This window comes from Danaus plexippus, chromosome 19, assembly GCF_018135715.1.
Source record: "Danaus plexippus chromosome 19, MEX_DaPlex, whole genome shotgun sequence".
Lineage (NCBI taxonomy): Eukaryota > Metazoa > Arthropoda > Insecta > Lepidoptera > Nymphalidae > Danaus > Danaus plexippus.
The window spans coordinates 5749116-5770012 of NC_083549.1; the positions used below are offsets into that span (position 1 = coordinate 5749116).

Below are 20897 nucleotides of genomic sequence, written 5' to 3' on the forward strand. Positions count from 1 at the left end.
ACATTAGCTGTTAGTTTTACCTGGCTAGGCATATTATGCCTCTTCAAACGAGGATGAGTTCTTAGATACACGTAGAAGTTAAAAACGCTTGGCATCGGTTCATTATCTTTATTATTGGCAGCATGAAGCCTGCCTGCCGGACTCAATAATGTATCTAAGGCTTCACCATAGCGTTTAAGTTCCCATAGCGCCATGGATCGGATAAATGGATCTGGGTGAGCGTGTTCTAGATCTATTTCTTGATCTTCCGTTTCGCCTCTGCAATTTTAATTTTTATTATATTTTACGAATATTATAATTATTAAGTATTTTCTGTCCCATATAACCTACCCCAGTATTTCATCCATCAGTAATTTCTTTAAGCTGGGCGGAAGGGCACTGTCGGATTCATAAAGACGAGCTACAATCATTGCCAGTTGTAAATCGCATAAACGTGTCATGAGTACCTGGGGACGATGTATGTTGTGTTGAGAAAAAAAATGTTACAATGTTGTTTAGACGGCTTCATTAATATCTATGGTACCTGACTTTGTTAAGTAATGGAAGACAAGGTAGGGCCTTGGAGATCTGCGTTTAACTTAATCTTACGTTTTTTAGACTCTCAAACAAAATATAATAACGAAAGTACAAGTATTAGAAGTTTGATTTGTACTCTGACCATTGACCGATGTGTTTGGCACCTTCAGTATTATTATTATTATGATAAAAACATATACAAACTTCCAAAGCATCCTTCAAAGCTCCTCCCAACAGGAAGAAAGCTGCTGCATGTTCAAATCGCTGCTTCCCAAGTAACACAAACGCGTTCTTCAAGGCGGCCTTACGCCATCTATCTTCCGAGAAATCGTTGGCGAAGAACTGTACAAAGTACATTATCAAAAATAATTATTTATAAAATACATCATAAGGTAGATGGGAAAGACTTCTATTTTTAAATTAGACGTACAATATAACCGTGAATACACTCGGGTAGTGTTATAAAATTATAAAACGGATTATAACTAAAAATTATTAAATGAATATAGCATAAGGTACACTCACAGCGGTCATCTTTTCATCTCTGTGTGATCGGAACAGACCCCATAGGAGGGTCTTTTTACGCATGGCTAGGTAATATAGCGCCGCATCCATAGGGTCTTGTTTGGCGAGATATGAGGCACGAGCTAAACGTTCAACGCATGTCCGTAACAGCTCACCGCGCACCCACCACCCCACGCCTGGAGGAATTGATGGGTAAAAGAAAGTTGTAAACAATTTTTTGCTTATGCATTGCCGATTTGTACTCGGAGATCACCATACTATATGTTTAGTTTGTATTTTCCTTTCAAAAATATGAGAATTAAAATGACGAAAGGTAATGATTACAATGGACTATTGCGTAAAATTATATCAAAATGTAATATTTAGTATTTACCCAATTCCCTCATAGTAGACCATTTCGCCTGTCCCTTAGTATAACCGGGTATGAGAGCCAAGAGCTGGTCGTGGGTCTCAGAGTGGAAGGCCCACACTAGATTGCAGGTTCCAACACCAGCTCGCTGAAGGCTAGCTCGTTGGGCTAACGGAAGACAACGTGCCAGGTATCCGTAGTGTTTCATTGCTAGAAGGAATCTCAGCCCGCAGTCATCCAGCGAGTCTATTCAATGAAAATTAAATAATTAAGTAAAACTAGCTTTTTTTTGCCACACATAAATAACATCGGTTATTCTGATTGAAATATGGAAGTAACAATTTTTGATAGAAAGAATATGCTGTTCTCATTAGTTAACATAAGCTGTTCTCATTAGTTTTAAACTTCGAGAATGGACGTATAAAATTACACACCGGGTAGAATTTCCTGTCCTTGTCCCTGGGTCACATCTACTCTGGCACAATTGGTGAGTCTCTCCGCAAAGTCAGCGTCACAAGTGGAAACGGTGTCAGCCAACGCCAGGAGGTGCATCTGGTCCAATGAACTCAAACCAGGAAGATGTGTGTGAGTCAGCAGACGAGATAGAATACGACCTATTGAAATTAGTTCAAGATATAAGACTTTTGCTCCTTTTTTTCTTTCATTCCCAGCCTGAACATTTTTTTGGTCACTATTAAGATTTTAAAATGACCAATTCGTTTTATTCTTTTAAAAAAAATAACCAACTTCTTTAATTTCATAAAGTCGAACATTAAAAAAAACTCTGCGTAAGATCCTTTAATTAAAATAACCTTGTCTTGGTCCGAAGTGAGAAAGCAATTGTCTCTCAGGCATCGAGGGTCTTCGATCGATCCCATCCTCTTCTTCTAACAAAAGAGCATCCAGATCGTCCTCGACCTCCATAGATCCTTCAAATAGTTCATTATAATCCTAAAACAACGAATTTAATGTATATTATAGTGGCTAAGTACTTAATTACATCTAAGAGTTTTTTTAGAATGACGACTATTTATTTATTATCTCAACCATAAAACCGTATTAGTCAAAATCATGACATAAACTGTTAGGCATAAAACTCCCTGAACTAAACTGATGTAATAAGTACAGTGCTGTTCAGTTATTTTACCTTAGCTTCTTGTATAGTTGAGGGGTTATGTGCCGATTCCTTGTCAGCAACAAGTAACGTCCACAATGGCAGGGGCGGTACTGATGTTAACTCTGCGTAATCCAATTGAACGTCTTCGGTTATCTATATTAAGAAAGAAAAATTTAGAAAGATTATAAAATTAAAAAAAAATAATTAAAGTTCATGTTTAGGATTGACCAAGCATACCTTAAGCTGATATGACTGTATTCTTATAATGCAGTAACATATACAACGTGATTTTTTTGTATAGTGCCCGAAAATAGTTTGCTCAGAATGAGTAACATAATTCAATGGACTGGTTTTCAAATGATGTTAAATTTTATCGAAAAATTCAATTAAACAAACAAATGGGACACTCTAATGTGCAGTAAAATAATAGATAGTTATATATATTGTCTGCGCGCGGCCAAACATGTCACTTGCTCGCGCTCCCTGTGTTGTCTACCCCGCGTAACCTTCCAACAGCCGAGACCACACCCCCGGCCAGCGTCGCACGCGCCACTCGGACCTCAATGTTCGATAAAAATGTGCGGTTTCGTAGGAGTCCCCACCTGCACCCCTATCACCGCGCGAAACACGTGATTGTAACGATGTCGTTTAGCTATTCAAATTCGCAATACACCGAATTGGTGCGTTGTCTGGCGTTGTCTAATGATAATGCATCCGTTGCAGTAAGGCGTTTCGAAGGGCAGTTTAATATTAGAGCATTTTTTGTCAAGTACACTGCCCGATTTGTTAGACGACCTGCCGCTAACTATTTATCGTGACGATTTGTATTTCCAGCACGATGGAGCACCAGGGCATCACTCACGAGAAGTACGTGAGCATCTCAATAGAGAATATAGTGATTGCTGGATTGGTCGAGGTGGACGATTCCATGGCCCGCGCGGTCTCCAGACTTAACACCTCTCGACTTTTACTTGTGGGGTCATGTCAAAGACTTGGTGTACCAGTCGGAACCACCAAGTAAGAATGACTTCGAAAATAAAATTGAAAGTGCATTTCAAAGTGTAAAAACAAATACGTATATTCTTAAACGCTTAAAGCGAAAAATGCGCAAGCGCGCTCGTTTGTGTATTAGGGAAAGAGGTGGACATCTTGAACAATTGTTAAGTTATGTGTAGTAAATTTACGGTAAAATGATATAAACAGTGATTGTTCGAAACCGAGACAAATAACTAACAGACGTACGGTAAAATAAATAAATAATTTTTATCACTTTCAAAACATCTGCAAAACTACTGTACTAGAAAATTCTCTCACGCTCTTAAGTTTATGATTTTACAAAAATTATTGTTGTTCCCAAAAATATTTTAGTTTTATATTATTTTACTCTTTACAAATTTTAAGAAAAGACTCTTTTATCTAAGTAGACGTCTATTGTTTCATATTTGGAACCCTTATAAAAAATGTTAATGAGCTCAGTAAAGAGTATGAGATAAATAAATAAGCCCACGCTAGCTGATCCTTATGTATTAATTAATCTTCGTTTGTTTTTATAAATAAAGAAAATTATATTCAAATATTCGTTAATAGTTTAAATTAAAATAAACTAAATAAAACAGCAACACAATTAAATAAAAAAATATCTTAAAAATCACTACGCGACAGTGAATTATCGATCAAAATGCGACTGAAAACTGTAAGTAAAAATAATTGTTGTACACAGGTGTGATTAACATTTTTAAACACGCCAGAATACGTAAATATGTAGGTATATATTATCTGTGTATCGTTTTTAAGTTTCTTTGTATACCAATAAGGCTATTGTCTTGCTTGCTGTCGGTACCACCTACACCACGAATATTAAATACGTTGCTAGTGTAATGAAAACCTATTTACGGTTAATTTATCACTCTGATAGTCCAGAGCCTGTTAATAGTGTGATGGAAAATTTGCGACACGAACTGGCCACCGGCCACTGCGACACGAACCGGCCACGCATTGCGTGTAACATCCGCGAACGTGTGTGTGTGTGGCTATGACCATATTTTTGCGGAGAAATCGGGACAATTGTAAATGCTTGTAATTTTGTCAGTTTCATTTGAAAACCAGTCCATTGCGCTACACATTTTGAGGAAACTACTTCCAGGCTTGCACTATACAAAAAATCACGTTGTAAATGTGTACATAATGTGCAGATGTTTAAATTTAAAATAAAGAGTATGAGGTGCAGTTAATAATAAAAATATTAAATTACATTACATAAATACTAAATAATATTTTTCTGTTAAACCATACAATTTAATTAATTATAATTATGTGTATTCATTAAACAGAAAATCTGTTAACATAAATAACATTAAACACGGATATAATAAAAAATTATTAAAAAAAATAAAATAGAAAGAAGCTTCACCATCGGATACAACATAAAACAATAAAAAAAATGTCAATAACCATAGACAAATATTATAAAGAACAGCGAACAACATCGTGTGAAGCTGACCTGCGTGACGCCGTCAAGAGGCGAGGCTGCGCCCGCGGCGAACGACACGGACAGAGTGCGCGACCGTGACCACCCGCGCTGTAACAAACGTGCTCACGTGCCAGTGGTGGGAGGGGGGGGCAGTGACGTAGGACAGGGAGGAGGCAGGGGAAAATATGGCTTGCTCAGACTGGCGTCGTTCAAGCGGATGTAACTAATTTGATGAGGATGTTTTAAAAGCCAATACGAATTGATGGTTTGAAATTTTGGTGGATATTTGTTTTTTTTGTCATGCAAGCCCAACATCAGGCATTGTTCACTTTCAAGTTCACTATATTTCTTGCTATATGAAGCGAATGATACATTTGAAAAATTTCAAGACATTGTCTATTCTTATAGATCACAAAGCCTTGATCACATGCCTCGACTGGAGTAATGTAAATGTTATCGTGTAATTTCTACACAAGTTCTGTACTAATAGTTATTAAAACAGGTGAGCTTTGTAGCCACTTATTGTTTGAGGTTACTACAACCTCTCAATGTTAAAGCTATGTACTTTGAATATATGATTTGCCGTCAGTGTCATTCGATAAAGCTACATTGAATCATGTGCTGATAAAAATATATATTATATTGATACCTGTCTTGATATGCTGTCTTCGTCTCCTTGTGAACTGCGACTAGTGTAGGATCCACCGATACATCTGTTTAACAATCAAATTCACTTTCGTTATTTTCACATTGGTATGCAATATTTATTAAAGAGTGATTAAAAAAAGTCTATAATATATATAGGGTTTTCCATTAAGGGCGCTTGATCTTTGAAATGCAAAAAAAAATACATGTAGGAAAGATATTTGCGAAATTTTTTTTTTATTTGGAAGGTCTATCGACCCCATTATGTATGGAATATGACATCATTCAAATGACCGCCACGGCTTCGGTTGGTGGCGCGCACACGAAAGGTCCAATTTTCGATGACTCTGGCGCACAAATCGGGCTGTATTTGATCGATGGCGTGGCGTATGTTGACTTTGAGGGCATCGGTGGTTTGCGGCTTGTTGGCATAGACCTGCGACTTAAGAAAACCCCACAAGAAAAAGTCCAGCGGGGTCAAATCGCACGATCTCGGTGGCCAGTTCACGTCGCCTCCGCGCGAGATGACCATGTCCAGAAATTGCTCGTGCAGAACTTCCATCGTAGCGTGTGCTGTGTGGCACGTAGCGCCGTCCTGTTGAAACCACATGTTGTCCAGATCCATATTCTCGATTTCAGGCCAAAAGAAGTTGGTTATCATCGACCGGTATCGCTCACCATTGACGGTGACGGCCACACCATTATCGTTTTCGAAAAAATACGGACCAATCACGCCTCCGGCCCAAAATCCGCACCAAACAGTCACTTTCTGCGGGTGCATTGCCACTTGGTGAACCTCGTGTGGATTGGTCTCGTCCCAAATACGGCAATTTTGCTTGTTGACATAGCCATTCATCCAAAAATGCGCCTCGTCGCTGAAGATGATTTTTTTGCCAAAATCGGCGTCAACTTCCAACTGCTCTAATGCCCAGTCAGCGAACACACGGCGCTGTCTATGGTCATTAACCTTGAGCTCTTGGGTCAGCTGGATCTTGTACGGGTGCAGGCTCAAGTCACAACGCAAAATTCGCCAAGTTGTCGTCTGCGAAAGGCCGAGTTCCTGTGCGCGACGCGGAATTGACTGCCGCGGGTTTTCGAGGACACTGTCGCGCACAGCGGCGATATTCTCGGCAGATCTCGCGTTACGTTGACGCACGGGAACCGGCTGATTGTTAACTGACCCGGTTGACTCGAATTTGTCCACCAATCGACGGATAGTCGACTCGGCAGGACGATCATCGCGACCGTAAAACGGGCGAAGTGCGCGGAACGTTGCTCGAACTGAAGACCCATTTTCATAAAACAATTTTATGATTTGCACGTGCTGCTCGACACTGTAACCTGCCATGGTGGTTTGGGAGGACGGAATGAATATAACACACTGCATTTGACAGCTGTCACTCAAACAACATGGCCGCAATCAGCTGTCAAAGTTCAAGCGTCCCTATTGGAAAACCCCATAGTTAATCCACTAGGTGCAACTAAATAATTTATTTACCTGACCAAATGTGCCAGAATGGCCTTCACCCATCTTATTTTACCGCTATTCAGCAGCTCCATCAACTGCTTCGGATGATACTGAGGTAGCACGGGACAGGCTATCTGCGACGCTTCGAATAGACCGTAGTCCGGCATGTAGTCCAGAAGAGGCTGTTACAAAATGACACAACTAATTTATAAAATGTAAAACTTTCGCGATTATAGGAAATGTCACTCCTAGCTCGTATACCCGCGATTATGATCAGTGAAAGTATTCTGAACGTCGAATAATATACAAAAGTAAAGTTTTAAGTTGTAACATGCAGACATTATTATAGGCGGTAGAAGTACCAAATAAATAGACAAAGTTTACTATGTTCCACACAGAAAACGCATTAAAGCGTTATCGGAGGGTCACCTGTGGCTGGTCGGGCATTGCTTTGGTTCGTCTTCGCGCGTCTCGCTCCAACAGCTGGAGATTTATAGAAGAAACCCGCTGCAGGTGCGGCGCCGACACGCGCAGGTCTGAGTCGCGCAGAGCACGGGATTCACTGCACTCTTCTTGCTCCTAAAGAGAGAAAGTGAGGAAGTTATTATAGATACACAAGTATTTTATTAGTTATTATTTCCTGTAATATTAGTAGTTCCTGTAATTTAAGACTTTTCCATCGTATTAACATTTGTTTTTACAGAAGATTATAAGCTGTTAATTTCATATTTAACAAAAAACGATTGGACGCTTACATTTATATTAAATATAACCTCTATTTCTTTAAAATCACCACAAAAATTTATCTTAATAAGTTTACATAAAGTACCTGCACGCCAGCCTGTCCAGAATTCATCTGTGGCGTTTCCGGTTTCCACTGTGAATACACATGCATCTCGGAGTCCATCCCCACTACCAGAATGCCGTCTCGAACCCACGATATCTGCATCGGTAACGGCGGCAAGCCGTCCGCAGTTTTCAGTTGTATCCTACGTAACTGCATCCATCGTATCTCCTCTACGAATAGCGGAGCTGCGAGAGAAGACGCTTTACGCAGAATCGGACGATTGTTGTTTATCGATTCCTTCATAGCCTAAAAAAAAAACATTAGACGCCGTCTGAATATATTAAACACAGAACCTAACACATTAAGTGAACACTAATTCTTATCGATAGATCACCTTGATGTTGGCTTGGGCCAGATCACTCGAAACCGGCGTGAATAACAGAACTCTAGACCCAACAGCTACAGTCAGTATATGGGATCCATCTTCCTTGGACACCCAGTCCAATTGCACGAGATGTTTCTGTGTTAGTGGACACGTGTTGCCATTTTCCATAATGCTCTTGCGTAGGGACTGTAGAGTACTGAAGGACGGCACCGCTAAAAGGCCGGCCGCCTTCCCCGCGTCCGCCTCGCCGTTACGATTGTTGCGGCTCTCGTCCGACGATAAAGTTTGAAGAACCTTAAAAATATCTTTGATATTAGAATATGTAGATAAAAATATCTAGATAAAAATAAGTATTATCGAATTATATGCAAACGAAAAAGCAACAGGGACATAAAAATTACAATAGATGAGAGTCCGATGTAAAGACGCAACAATGTTTATAATTTGCCTATTTTACTGCTTGCTGTTAAAAATATATTCAACCTGAGTCAGCCGTTGTTTCTTCTGCATGAACGATGTGTCATGAAGGTACGACAGGTCTATCTGTGTGTCGGCGCACACCCCGACCCGCGGCAGGCTCACATTCCTCAGCGGTATGGTGTCCTCTAACAGCCACTCCGCGCCTCCGGTACTCTCACACTCGTACACGCAAACGCACAGGTTGACGAACCGGGCGTCCGGGCTGGAACTAGTGTTCTTTGGCCGCGTGAACGATCTACCGCACTTGTAAGCGCACGCGATGCGACCGCTGTACGCGGCGCTGATGTGTAGCGGTTGACCTGATAATTATATGAAAATACATTGTAATGTATCTATTAAACAAAAACAGCGATATGAGATAAAGAGCCCACAATAAATAAAACACAGAAAAACCATTCATTACACCGTACAACTTTCTCATGAAACAGACTTTATTTTATATTAGTATTTAAATGTAGCAAAATCATACCTGGAATGTCAATAGCAGACTCTTGATCCTTATTCATCATTTCCCATTCCTTCCAAGCGTAATCAAATTCATCATTATCTTTCTTGGTGACGTCACATTTCCAAAATCTAAAAAAGACCAAAATTAATGTCACCATCGATCGATGTCTTCTAACATAGTACACCGTAAAAACAGTGTTAAAAGTCGGAACTCTGTTATCAGTCAGTCAGTCGGGAATGGGACATAGACGCAGCTGTGGTCACAATTTTATTTATAAAAATATGTTATAATAAACACATAATACCTTAATGTACTATCAGAGCACGCGGTGGCTAGGATGTAAGGAGCCAGACACGCTGGGTATATAGATGCGGAGCTGAGGTGTCCGGCGGCTGGCGTCGCATGAATGACGTCCACTCCGTCCGGTAAGGATAATGGACACTCGCACACCTAAAACCCAAACAATGTAGAGTATATAAGACCTAGACAATGACAACATATTATATTAGAGCAAGCCTTGTAATACAGTCACTAAATACATACTATTTATTAATAGAATTGAATTAATTAAATACCATTGAATTTTTGTAGCTCAAAGTAAAGACGCATCTCATCACGTGGGTGTTTGTTGGTGATATAACGAGAGCGATATTTTTATTTATATTTATACGAATTTATTTTTAACAAAAATAGTGATTATTGGGGATAATACAGATGACTGCTACGCTACTATGGACCAACTAAAAAATGTTAATCGTTCTTACAAATTCCATTACGTAGTACAAAGGAACAACATCAATGGCACGAGAAATGATCACCGATTACGACCATCAGTCGTAATGGCTAAGACCAAGACCAAGACCATATATATATATATAATCTTCATTAGAATACCTTCTTAGTAGTTATAGAGAGATGCGAGTGTGCGTTGAGCGGCGCTGGCCTCTCGTCCACACACACGGAGTTCTTCCTCGAGTCGCCCTCGTCCTCTTGTATGAGCGCGCTGTCGGGGACGTACATCATACTGTTGGTGAGGTCGTCTGTAACGAACAAAGGTTTGTTTACACGATGTATCCCATCTCATTACATCAGTCGATATCAGACGTATTACAAGTATATTTAAAATTACGTTATTATTGACTTCACTTTCCTTTAAATAACCTCACCTTTTATTCAGTTACAAAAAATATATACCAGTATATTCTACAATATTTTTAAATATGAATGATTAAACAAAAAAAATATATATAAACAAAACTCTTAATCAGACGTCTGCTTAACGGAATCTATTACTTTATTTTGAAATACTTTGTAGTTATTAACAAATATTTTTTAGAAATATTTTATTCAAAAACACATACATAGTTTTATCAATGAATTTATATATTTATGACTAACCTACTAATTTACAGCGATTTCAAACCGAAATGTTATTAATAGACGACTATATATATTGTACATAGTAAATATACCTACATAAACTGATTATTCTCCTCGACACACATACCTGATGGATCAGCTTGCGAGGACACAGTCAACCTCCACATATGCACGGTGGAGCCGCCGTCCGTCCTCTCCAGCACCACTATATAGAAGGGTTCGTTGAAGACAGCCGACTTCCTCAAGTCCACGATAGCCTCCAGACCGGTCTCCGCGGGGTTCGCATCGGAACCTTCCACTCCCGAGTCTGTGCTCTCACAATCGCTGGATGTCCGCTCACCTGATACAAATGATAATTTAAATTTTTTGACAAATACAGAATCGATGCCACTCCTTCAGATATATTTTTTTCAATTTGTATTTATTCCGTTCACAATGAATCTATTCACTGTTAATATCGACAGATACTAATGTTTTGATAAATAATAAAAATTGTCTGTTAATCTGCATTCAGCAAATTTTATGTGAATATTGGTTAGAAATCTAAATATTTCCAAAGATTTATATATTATCCTATGAAGGTAGCTGTTAGAGTGCTACTTTTAGGTCGACTTTACATTAAAAGTATATACAGACTTAAGATTTTATGAAGTTAGTCCAATAAATCTATGTACTTCTATGTAACTGAATGTCGGTTTAGTTACACTTTTTGATGAAATTGATGAAATTGATGGGGGGGGGGGAAGGGTTTTGTTTAAAACTAGGAGAAGGACATGGTATATTTTCCATCCAATCAATCGAACAAAATATCTATAATTTAAAATACATTTACTCTTCTGAAGTAGACAAAGTCGCGGGCGAAAGCTAGTAATATATATTTACTAGTAACATAAATACCAGTAATGAGCTGTTCCTGGAACACGTGCAGCAGCTGCGTGTTATGCCAGTCGTGCGTGGCGTCCGCTATGGCGTGCAACTGTATGATGGCCCCGGGCCGCGCCGTGGACTGCTGGGACACGATCTTTATGCGATCGTGAAGAGGAACGCCCCCCTCCGACACCGACGACTCCGACGACATAGACATCGTGTCGTGATGCTGCAAACGATAGTGAGACGACTGCTGAACTGATCTAATACATCATTAATACACTATATTTATTTATAAATTCCATGTAGAAATATTTTTAAAAAGACTCGTTCATACATTTACGTATTAAGTAATGATGAAAATGTAATAAAATTAATTTTACGTCAGTGTTTAATATTAAGAGTATTTTTGGTGTTCGATACAGTTTTGCAAGTTATATTAGCATTTATATAATTAGTAATTATGATAAATTTATGAGACTGCGATTGTGATTGCGTAAAAATTTGTTTGACGTTTTAAAGAAAAAAAATTAACATGCATAGTAAAGGTTTCTTATATTTTATACAATTATTTCAGGCATACCATAACATCTTTATGGCGTCGCTCGGAGGTAGCGATCTCCGCTAACAGAGTGCGCGCGTCGATCACGGCTTGGAAAAGTCTAAGACTCTCACCGTCACTCGCCACGAAGCACGCCGACGGCGAGTTTGATAGATTACCGAGAGTTGTACTGAAAATATAGGACAGGTCGTGTGCAGTGCGTTATACCAACGAGATATATTGTTCTCGACTAAGATATTCGATCTGGTTTCATACGAATATGAATTTTATGTAATCCCGACGTTAGCATCGCGATTTATGTATATAATAAAAAATTATATTCAGCCACAAATTCGGTAGGTCTATCACAGATTAATGATCACGATTTTTTAAATTCTTTACATTCGGAATTTAAATGTCAGGAAAATTCTATATTTGAAAAAAACAATGAAAATGAATAGTATAATACATATCCAACCTTGGTAATAGTGTAGGTAACCAGGCGACGTTACTGAAGGCCGATAAATGAGGCGAGTTCACACGCGCCAATTCGGAGACGCCGCCCGACTTGCCCAGAGGACCCACACACTCCACTCGCCACATCACCAGCTCGGAGCATAACCCGCCAGCCGCCGGCGACGGAGACTCGCGGGAACTGTCTGCTGACCATTAGTCTCAATTGATATAACACTGAAGATTAACATTTATTTCAAAAGACGCATTGGTTTTATATATATAGTTAAACTGTCCGACGTACGCATATCATGTCTAATTTTTACTAACTCCTTTCACTAATATGTAATTATTGCTAATATGTAATTATTGAAATATTTTAAAATAATCCAGTTTCTGGTGAACAAAATTTTTAAAATGGAAGGTACTTCTGGAATGGAAGGTTCTTGTACAAAGATGTTGAAGGAATAAGTAGTTGTAACTTGATTATTGTGACAACCTCATGCGGCCCATACATCTGCGATGGTATTGCACAATCTAGTGGATTGTACAATATTATTAGCAGTGTCGGGATGATACTGACAAATCGCGCAACGAGCGAACAGAAGTTTGAGCGAGCTTAAACCTATCGCGCAATAGTGTGTTCGTACTGTGCAGGGCTGGCACTGCGCTACATGCTGTCAGTCCAGTGAGCTGAGCTGGCGAGACCGGTTCCGTCCCGGGGATGGTTTGTCAATCTTATTGCTAAATATTATTGAACGTTTGGATTCAAACAAAAATTCAATATTATTGGACAGTAAAAATATTGTGCAAAATTATTGTGCAAAATTATTGCAGATGTATGGGCCGCCTTAGGAAGACTTCTCAACCCACCCGATATATTGTGATGGCTCGTAGTGAGCAGCAGGGGTAATACTGGATGGCATGTGATGTCGTTGACTCTAAACCTGTGTCCGGATGCTCTTGAAGCGTGACCTATTGAAAGCACCTACAGAACACATACAGACATAAGGAACACATATATTACACGGATAAAATCTTCTATTGTAACCCAATGTCATAGTTAATTTTAATTTCCTTAGAATTACTATGAGCTATGATTTTTTTACATACTTGAGAGAATTTGGATTTATCATCGAATGTAAGTTGCCACAGGTTCAGGGTTCCGTTCGTGTGGTTGGTGACCATCGATATAACGGGCGCCGACTCCAGTATATCGCCATCTTGATTCTCCAGCTCCTCGGTCGCGATGCTCGTTTTTCTTTTCATATCGTTGTTATTTTCTTCTCGTGCTCCTAAAATATATATTTTTGAATACAATTTTTTTTTTTTGTATATGTAGATATTTTAATGAGATCTGAGACTTTAGCGAGTATTCATTTAAATGAAACTAATATTTTGGGATTACTACGCGTATTTTATTATTTTTAATCTATATAATCAAGACGTTTCGGTTAATTTGCAGCAACCGTGATCACGGGCAGAAGAGTTGTTAGATATTTTTTTATACCCTTTATATATATAATAAGTTTTTATATATATTTTATTTCCATAATATTATGTGATTAATTCTTTACCGTTCTCCTCTCCCGCATTTTGGTTTTCGTTCTGCGGCCAATCATTCTCTTCCTTCTCCTCCTGAACGCTCGCTAATGGAGTCGTGACACTTTCTCCTTGTTGAGGTTGTCCTAATGGTAATGAAACTTGAAGTCAGTGAAATACATCTATTTATGTTTTTCAACGACACTCATAATAGGAGTTATTCGTGTGTGAAAATAGTTTAAATTCCATGTTATTGTCAAAAGAGAATTTGAGAATGTACATCGATTCTATTAATATCAATCTATAAAAGAAATATTATTTTTTATTAAAAAAAAATAATAATAAATTTTTACATTATTTCAAAGAACTTTTATATTAGTCACTAACAAAATTATAGTGGAAATGTCTATCTCACATTTGGAAAAAGATTTAACATATTGTAAAACACAATATTTTATTGTCTAACTCGGGGGTTATCAAAATTATTTTGTCTACTGCCCACTTTGACAATAAATTACTTTTTTAGCAAAGACATTTTTCGCCTACTGAAAAACCACTACAAATTATCCTAACTAAATTTAATTAAAATCACCCCCAAGTCTACACAGAATGCCCCTATTTTTTCTGGGCCCACTTCAGCGCCCACCGAGGGCGTTATCGACTGATTATATTAGACTGATCTAACTGGTTATTACCGGGCGTGACTGGTTTGGTGCGGTGTCTGACGTAGAGCGGCTGAGCGGCGGCGTGGTAGAGCGCGGCCGGCGTACACATGGTGGTGGCGTCTCCCAGGGGGAAGGCGCACGGGATGCGGGCGCTGTAGGACACTTGAGCCTGGCGAATTGCACCCGCCTGGAGCTCGTCCAGCCACTCGCAGATCCTGCATGTGAAGAATATTATTATAAAATCTTAGAGAAAGATTAATATCACAACATTTCTATTGTTGTGAAATTGTTTTTAAATCTTTGAACTAAAATTAGACCCATACCATATCAAGAAACTGCCATCTACAGGATGTATAGAGAATAGAAGGTCGGGACTCTGATGCCAGTCCCTCAGCAGCGCCTCTATCTTCGCGTCCAACGAGTCCGGGAGGTGTGTACACGTCACGTCTGTAGCGATCGAGTTTATGGACGTGGTGTTTGACAAGCTTGGGTGACTGTGATTGGCGCTGCCTGGAAGTTTAATGTTCCATATTCAAATTAAGAAACTTGTTTAATGTTCCATATTCAAATTAAGATACTTGAAAAGATAAAATGTATATGTGGGAAGTTTTTCTCAAAGGTATGATGGGTAAGTATCAAAAAGATCTTTTATTGTTAAATATGGGTGACTAACTACACATAGTGTAAATTGAGTGGCATATTATACGACATAGAACATTGTATACGGCGACGTTGTATAATAATAAAGCCATTGTTTTTATATTCATATCTTCGTAAAGTTGTAAAGGTTTATATAAAACCAAATGTAATACTCTAAATAAATGTATTCGGTATGAGGTTTGGTTGTAATCTATATATTATCTCTATATACTTGATTCGAGCGTCAGCGTGTCGTATGTAAGGTGTACTGCCGCATGTATTTACCTGGTTGTTCATCACTGTTGCTGTTATCCTCGGAAAGAACTTTAGTTAAATGATGACTTGGCCGCCTATGTCCTACATAGCAGCATGAAATCGCGCATAAGCGAATATAAGCAGAATTAAATATATTGCACTTGAGAGCGGTTTAAAGCTAAATATGGTATATGTACCGAAATAGCGAAAAAACTTGTATACTAAGTAAATAGTTTAGAGATACAATTTTGATGTAAACGTTGTCTACTTAATAGTATTGTAATAATTATTATACGTACTATTCTCGTTCTCTCCGTCCGGATGTGTGGTGTGGTCTGAACCTGAACCACCTTCGTCGGTTTCTTCCTTATCTAAAATCTGAAAATTTAATGATTCTTTGTTAGCATATTCCACTACTCCTAGATACTGAAATCGTTTAATTTATTACATATAAAATTTAGCAATCCTACTGAGAAGGTCTACAAAAACAAAATATTTCGTACAAATATTTCTTTAATGATTTAACACAGTACTATTTTCACTAGTTGCCTCTAATTTGTTTCGTCAACAATTGCCCAAACTCATGCCCAAAGATATATTTCTAAAGAAGCAAATTATTTTTTGTTTATAAGTTTAAACTATTAAGTGACGGTGTCAGTGTTAGTTTGTGGTGCAAAAGTTACCTTCTTAGTGAGATCATGCAGTATAGCTTCTGCCTGACTGGTAAAATGCATTTCTTTGTTGTGCAACCAGTGTAAGATGAACCGCCCCCCGCCAGCCAACGACGGAACCAAAGGAATGTCCGTCTCCGCGTTGATAGATGCTGCGAGATGGAAGTGTAACCCTGGAAACCACAGATTATATATAGTTTTACATTACAGTAATGTGGTCGCTATATTTTTTTTTTTATTAAACGATTATATATTATATAAATATTTTGCATAATAATAAGAACAACAAGAGATAAAACTTATTTTAGAGTTCGCTGCCACTATCGTCTTTGTAGGATCGACTTGCTGACTTGATGGTATAACCAAAAAACTTTTTATTTTAAAGTCTTTATTTAAAACGCGTTCCGTCAAGGATATGACATTTTAATGAACAAAATCAATGTTTTGAACGACAGAGGAGTCTACTTACGTTTTCATACATTTTAATGCCATTTAAGATTTATAATACTTTGAGCTCTAATCAAGTATGACTTGTCAATTCTTACCATGATACATTTAATGTCTAAAGAGTGAATAGTCGATGGATACCGTGGACGATACCAGACTATTATGCCACCACTATAAATGATATAAATTACCTCCAGTGTAAGAAGTGGAGTGGTAAGGGTTGTGGAAGTCGTGCGCGCTGTAGGTTGAAGGCAGGGTGGGGATGGGCGCGCCCGGCTGCTTGGAAGACTGGGCCGTGCGCCGGATGTGGAAACATGTCCTGTTGGATATAGGTTTTACTACCGCGATCGAATGTCACTATGTGTGTGGCATTCATATATTTTCATGGCTTTTATTATATTCTATATTCTATTTGTCCAATTTTAGTGTACAAGTGGTTTCTGCGTCACTATATGTGATAAACATAGATTATTGAGGATACAGGTTAAATTTTCTAGGATAGTACCATCATCAAGAAATATCTTTACGATATATATATATATACATATATATATACTAACTTCATGTGTTTAAGCCGCTGCATGAACCGATGTTTGTGTCTGTGCGTTGCTCTTTGTCTCCTCGGCGGTGAGCGTGCATGTGTGGCGCAGCCCCACTCGTCCTCGGGCAGCAAAGTCTCTGCCCATACGCGGCAGATATTATCCACGCATGACGTCACTAGCACATTACCCACGCTGCCTCTGCAGAAGATTAAGACTTCAAAGTAACTTGTCATTACTTTTCTACACGTGTAAGTTAAAAATATATATGTTTGCAAGTTTGAACACGCTAAACTCCAAACAGTTAGAATACAAGTTACTCACTTAGGCATATACTTGCTGGTCTTCCTCCAGGACAAGTGTGTGACGGCGCGAGGATGAGCCACGTATATGAAGGTATAGTTTAGTTCCGGAGAAGAATGTTCTCCTTGCGCTTGGACCAAAACTGCCGAAAAAATATCATCATAATCTACCATTAAATATATCATCAAATCATTTATTTAGATTATTCGTACCCCGTGGGTACTCAGTTACGTGATTTACCTATTCAATATAAGTGGTATAATTTGAATAAATATTTGTAACAATTACCTTTGTTCTGGTACCATATTTTGACGAGACGATCGTTCACTCCAGAGGTAGCAAACAGGACACCGTCCGGTGAGAACGCTAGGTGGTGTGCGGGCGTCGCCGTGTGACATTGCCATACACACAACCAACCCTACACAAATACATTAAATATAGAAAAAAATTATTGGACAAACAAACACCTATAATACAATAATAATAATAAAAATCGAAGCAACTTAGATAATATTTATGTATGTTTTGTGTTATTCTATATGCTGGTAAAAATATAACAAAAAAAGAGCGCCTTCATTCCATTACAGTTAAGACCAACCCATTCGACCTTTCTGCACACAGTATTCAAAATTATATTTTCATTCGTTCAATAAATAAATTAAACGTTGACTTTGGCAAAGTATTCCGAAATTTCAGTATGAGTGAAGCCATAGCATAATAATTAAAAAAAAGGAAACATACTTATATTTTCATATTAAAGGCTTTATTATTTAGCATTTTGTTTGAAATTAAAAAAAAAAAACTCTTTAAGGAAACGTTTTAAAATATAATGAACTCATACTTAACGGCTTTTAATTTATAAAGGCCTTAAGTTTTTTATTAACATATAATTCAATTAGTTACAGGTAGGAACGGACTATTTATTCCGCTGATGTCTAACACAAAATATTCTGTTATGAGAACAATAAATAACATCTAAATCAGGATCACGTATCTCATAACAAAATGCTGATAACATTGTACGTGCACGTGAGTTTTCATTGTGTTAGTTTTATCTTATCTGACGGCTCTATAAACATATCATTCACTAACCGGCTCGTCCTCCTCCTGCTGTTTTGTTTTCTCGTCTTTGTCTCCACCTATTTGGAATGTCACTCCGGAGCTTGCTGAAATCATGCAACATATAGTTTTGTAGCAAGGTGATTAGGGCACATCCAGCAAGTCCCAGCCTAGCTTTTTTAATATGGGAGAGGGGATACTTCAAAATATTACGTATTTTTTTGGAATTTTAGAATTTGAAACATTTTACTTCGGGAATTAGTAAAATACATTTTCTTTTAAGAACTATTGTGTTAATGTCACGAAAGGGGGGCGGGTCCCACCAATTATCACCATGGAAGAGAGAGAAGTAAACACTAAAACAAAATCTGATCACATAACTAATGGATCTCCTTTTGTACGTCGATATATATTGTTGTATTAAAGAAAATAAGGTCACGAACTGTGTTAAGTTAATTTCTTTTTCTGTATCTGGAAATGCACTTTCCTGATTACCGTCTGCTGGCATCAAGCCAGATTAAATACATATAGACGCAATAAATCCACAAGCTACAGAAACTACGGTGGTATTTTGATAATATAGCAGAGATTTTGCCATATAAATTTTACATAAATATATTGCAAGTAACATTGTTTTGCGTAGCCCCGCTGCAACCGCCAGCTCCACTACATGTCAAATAATAAAGACTTATATTTTTATATCAGCTTACGTTATACAAATCTTAGTATGTGACATTTTAATATTAAACATTTATAAAGTACTCATCGAAAATTAACAGCAGTAATATTTGCTTCAAAACTTTACAGTAACAATACGCTTGAATTTATAATATTATTTCGTCTGATATAATTTATAAACGAATCGATAAATAATATAATTATAATTGAAGTTATATCATACAACCGTAACTCTTACACGTGCCATAGAAAATATTCCGATCGTTTAATAGGTTAATTTGCATTTAAAAAACAATCAAATGCGCGCAACATGATAAAAGGCGACTTCGGCATATCAAATAAAAGACTTTATTAGAGAATATTATTTGAGTAAAAAAAAAGTATCTATATATTTGTGTTAAACACTTGCGTATTCTTAATTAAAAAAGTATACGAATCGATTTTCCGATAAACGTTAAGCATGTAAACGTTAAACTCGTAATACCGGCTGACGATTATGTCGCGTGATGACTGAACTTCAGATCTTTTATATGTTAAAAATCGATATTTATTCGGCTGAAATAATTACCTTATTTACAAAATGAACACGAATATATTTAATCTAAGTAGAGAATTGTTTCAATTTGACCCCAAAACGGTTGAATCGATAAAGTGGTAACCAGAAAACTTGCTGGAAACGTGCCAGTGCGGCACTTTATTCATGATACTGAGTTTCGTCTCGTTGGTGCAGAGCTTGGGTTATCGTTCTATGAAGATTCCTTTGTGCACAAATTAATAACATGATAAATGTAGAAGGTTCTAGAATCCAGAGCACAGAAAAATCTACTCCTATACTCTGCAATTAGTACAAGATGCTCAGACAGTTACGTCAACAATCATTAAGTTACGAATTAAGTGTCATCCGAAATAGCAATTACGCCGTCCGCATTAAACATACGGTCGCGATGATATATTGATTGCACGACTCATAAGTTTCGTATGTCCAGACTAGTCTAGACCGAAGAGCAATAAGTGATCCATGGACTTTAAACAATAAAAAATATTTAGATGTCGAACGTGTTATATTTCTGACGTTATTGAATCGCATTCATTTTCATGTTCACACTGTCATATTATCTTTTAAGTTTATGTATAAAAATCGTTGATTGAAATCCTTAAGTCCAAAAAGGTATTATATGTTACTCACGTTGACTGTCATCCTGGTACAAAGATGCCTGGTGCCATAATTGTAAGATCTTCCCTCCAGTGAGGAGGCGAGTTCCCTCCAGGTTCCACGACAATGCGGTGATCGGACCGTCTGCCACCAACTTGCCAGTTTGTACCCATCTGTACTCCAGACCCTGGATTATGATTTATACTAAACATAAGTCGGTAAAATATGAGTATGATATTCACAAATAATTATCTTATAATTTTTGTTTATTTGCTCTCGTGTTTATTTACTATCTTGCAAAACTAATTCCTCGTTAATAATTAATCTGCATAACTTGAAAAGAAACGATATAATATATCCGTACTTAAAATGTCATTTAGACCGAGGACATAAAGAAGTAATATTTTTTTAAATATATATAAGACACACTTTATGTGTGGAATATGTTTAAAAGCTGGTAAAGGTTACATAACGAATAAATGACCTTGACCGCTAAACGATTTTACTTTTGCTGT

The 20897-nt window shown here is 37.7% G+C and overlaps 1 protein-coding gene across 4 annotated transcripts in view; it reads right to left on the bottom strand.

Annotated features, from left to right (window-relative positions):
* LOC116767890 (dmX-like protein 2) overlaps nucleotides 1–20897 on the bottom strand; it is a 37499-nt gene that overhangs the window by 12723 nt on the left and 3879 nt on the right. For 3 of the 4 annotated variants that reach the window (XM_032658402.2, XM_061523582.1, XM_061523584.1), the window contains exons 3-37: nucleotides 20416–20569; nucleotides 18585–18658; nucleotides 17781–17910; nucleotides 17514–17634; nucleotides 17211–17390; nucleotides 16842–16969; nucleotides 16216–16376; nucleotides 15832–15910; nucleotides 14962–15148; nucleotides 14669–14853; nucleotides 14009–14119; nucleotides 13545–13726; nucleotides 13305–13419; nucleotides 12457–12637; nucleotides 12021–12168; nucleotides 11468–11666; nucleotides 10698–10910; nucleotides 10085–10230; nucleotides 9495–9640; nucleotides 9212–9318; nucleotides 8746–9041; nucleotides 8272–8556; nucleotides 7920–8183; nucleotides 7520–7669; nucleotides 7121–7272; nucleotides 5627–5690; nucleotides 5008–5085; nucleotides 2538–2660; nucleotides 2203–2341; nucleotides 1825–2004; nucleotides 1415–1636; nucleotides 1042–1217; nucleotides 721–858; nucleotides 331–446; nucleotides 21–258 (exon numbers count right to left, since the gene is read on the bottom strand). In XM_032658402.2, the coding sequence (XP_032514293.2) occupies nucleotides 21–258; nucleotides 331–446; nucleotides 721–858; nucleotides 1042–1217; nucleotides 1415–1636; nucleotides 1825–2004; nucleotides 2203–2341; nucleotides 2538–2660; nucleotides 5008–5085; nucleotides 5627–5690; nucleotides 7121–7272; nucleotides 7520–7669; nucleotides 7920–8183; nucleotides 8272–8556; nucleotides 8746–9041; nucleotides 9212–9318; nucleotides 9495–9640; nucleotides 10085–10230; nucleotides 10698–10910; nucleotides 11468–11666; nucleotides 12021–12168; nucleotides 12457–12637; nucleotides 13305–13419; nucleotides 13545–13726; nucleotides 14009–14119; nucleotides 14669–14853; nucleotides 14962–15148; nucleotides 15832–15910; nucleotides 16216–16376; nucleotides 16842–16969; nucleotides 17211–17390; nucleotides 17514–17634; nucleotides 17781–17910; nucleotides 18585–18658; nucleotides 20416–20569 (5568 nt within the window). The remainder of the gene's footprint in view (nucleotides 1–20; nucleotides 259–330; nucleotides 447–720; nucleotides 859–1041; nucleotides 1218–1414; nucleotides 1637–1824; nucleotides 2005–2202; nucleotides 2342–2537; nucleotides 2661–5007; nucleotides 5086–5626; nucleotides 5691–7120; nucleotides 7273–7519; nucleotides 7670–7919; nucleotides 8184–8271; nucleotides 8557–8745; nucleotides 9042–9211; nucleotides 9319–9494; nucleotides 9641–10084; nucleotides 10231–10697; nucleotides 10911–11467; nucleotides 11667–12020; nucleotides 12169–12456; nucleotides 12638–13304; nucleotides 13420–13544; nucleotides 13727–14008; nucleotides 14120–14668; nucleotides 14854–14961; nucleotides 15149–15831; nucleotides 15911–16215; nucleotides 16377–16841; nucleotides 16970–17210; nucleotides 17391–17513; nucleotides 17635–17780; nucleotides 17911–18584; nucleotides 18659–20415; nucleotides 20570–20897) is intronic. The other variant, XM_061523583.1, reaches the window with a different exon arrangement.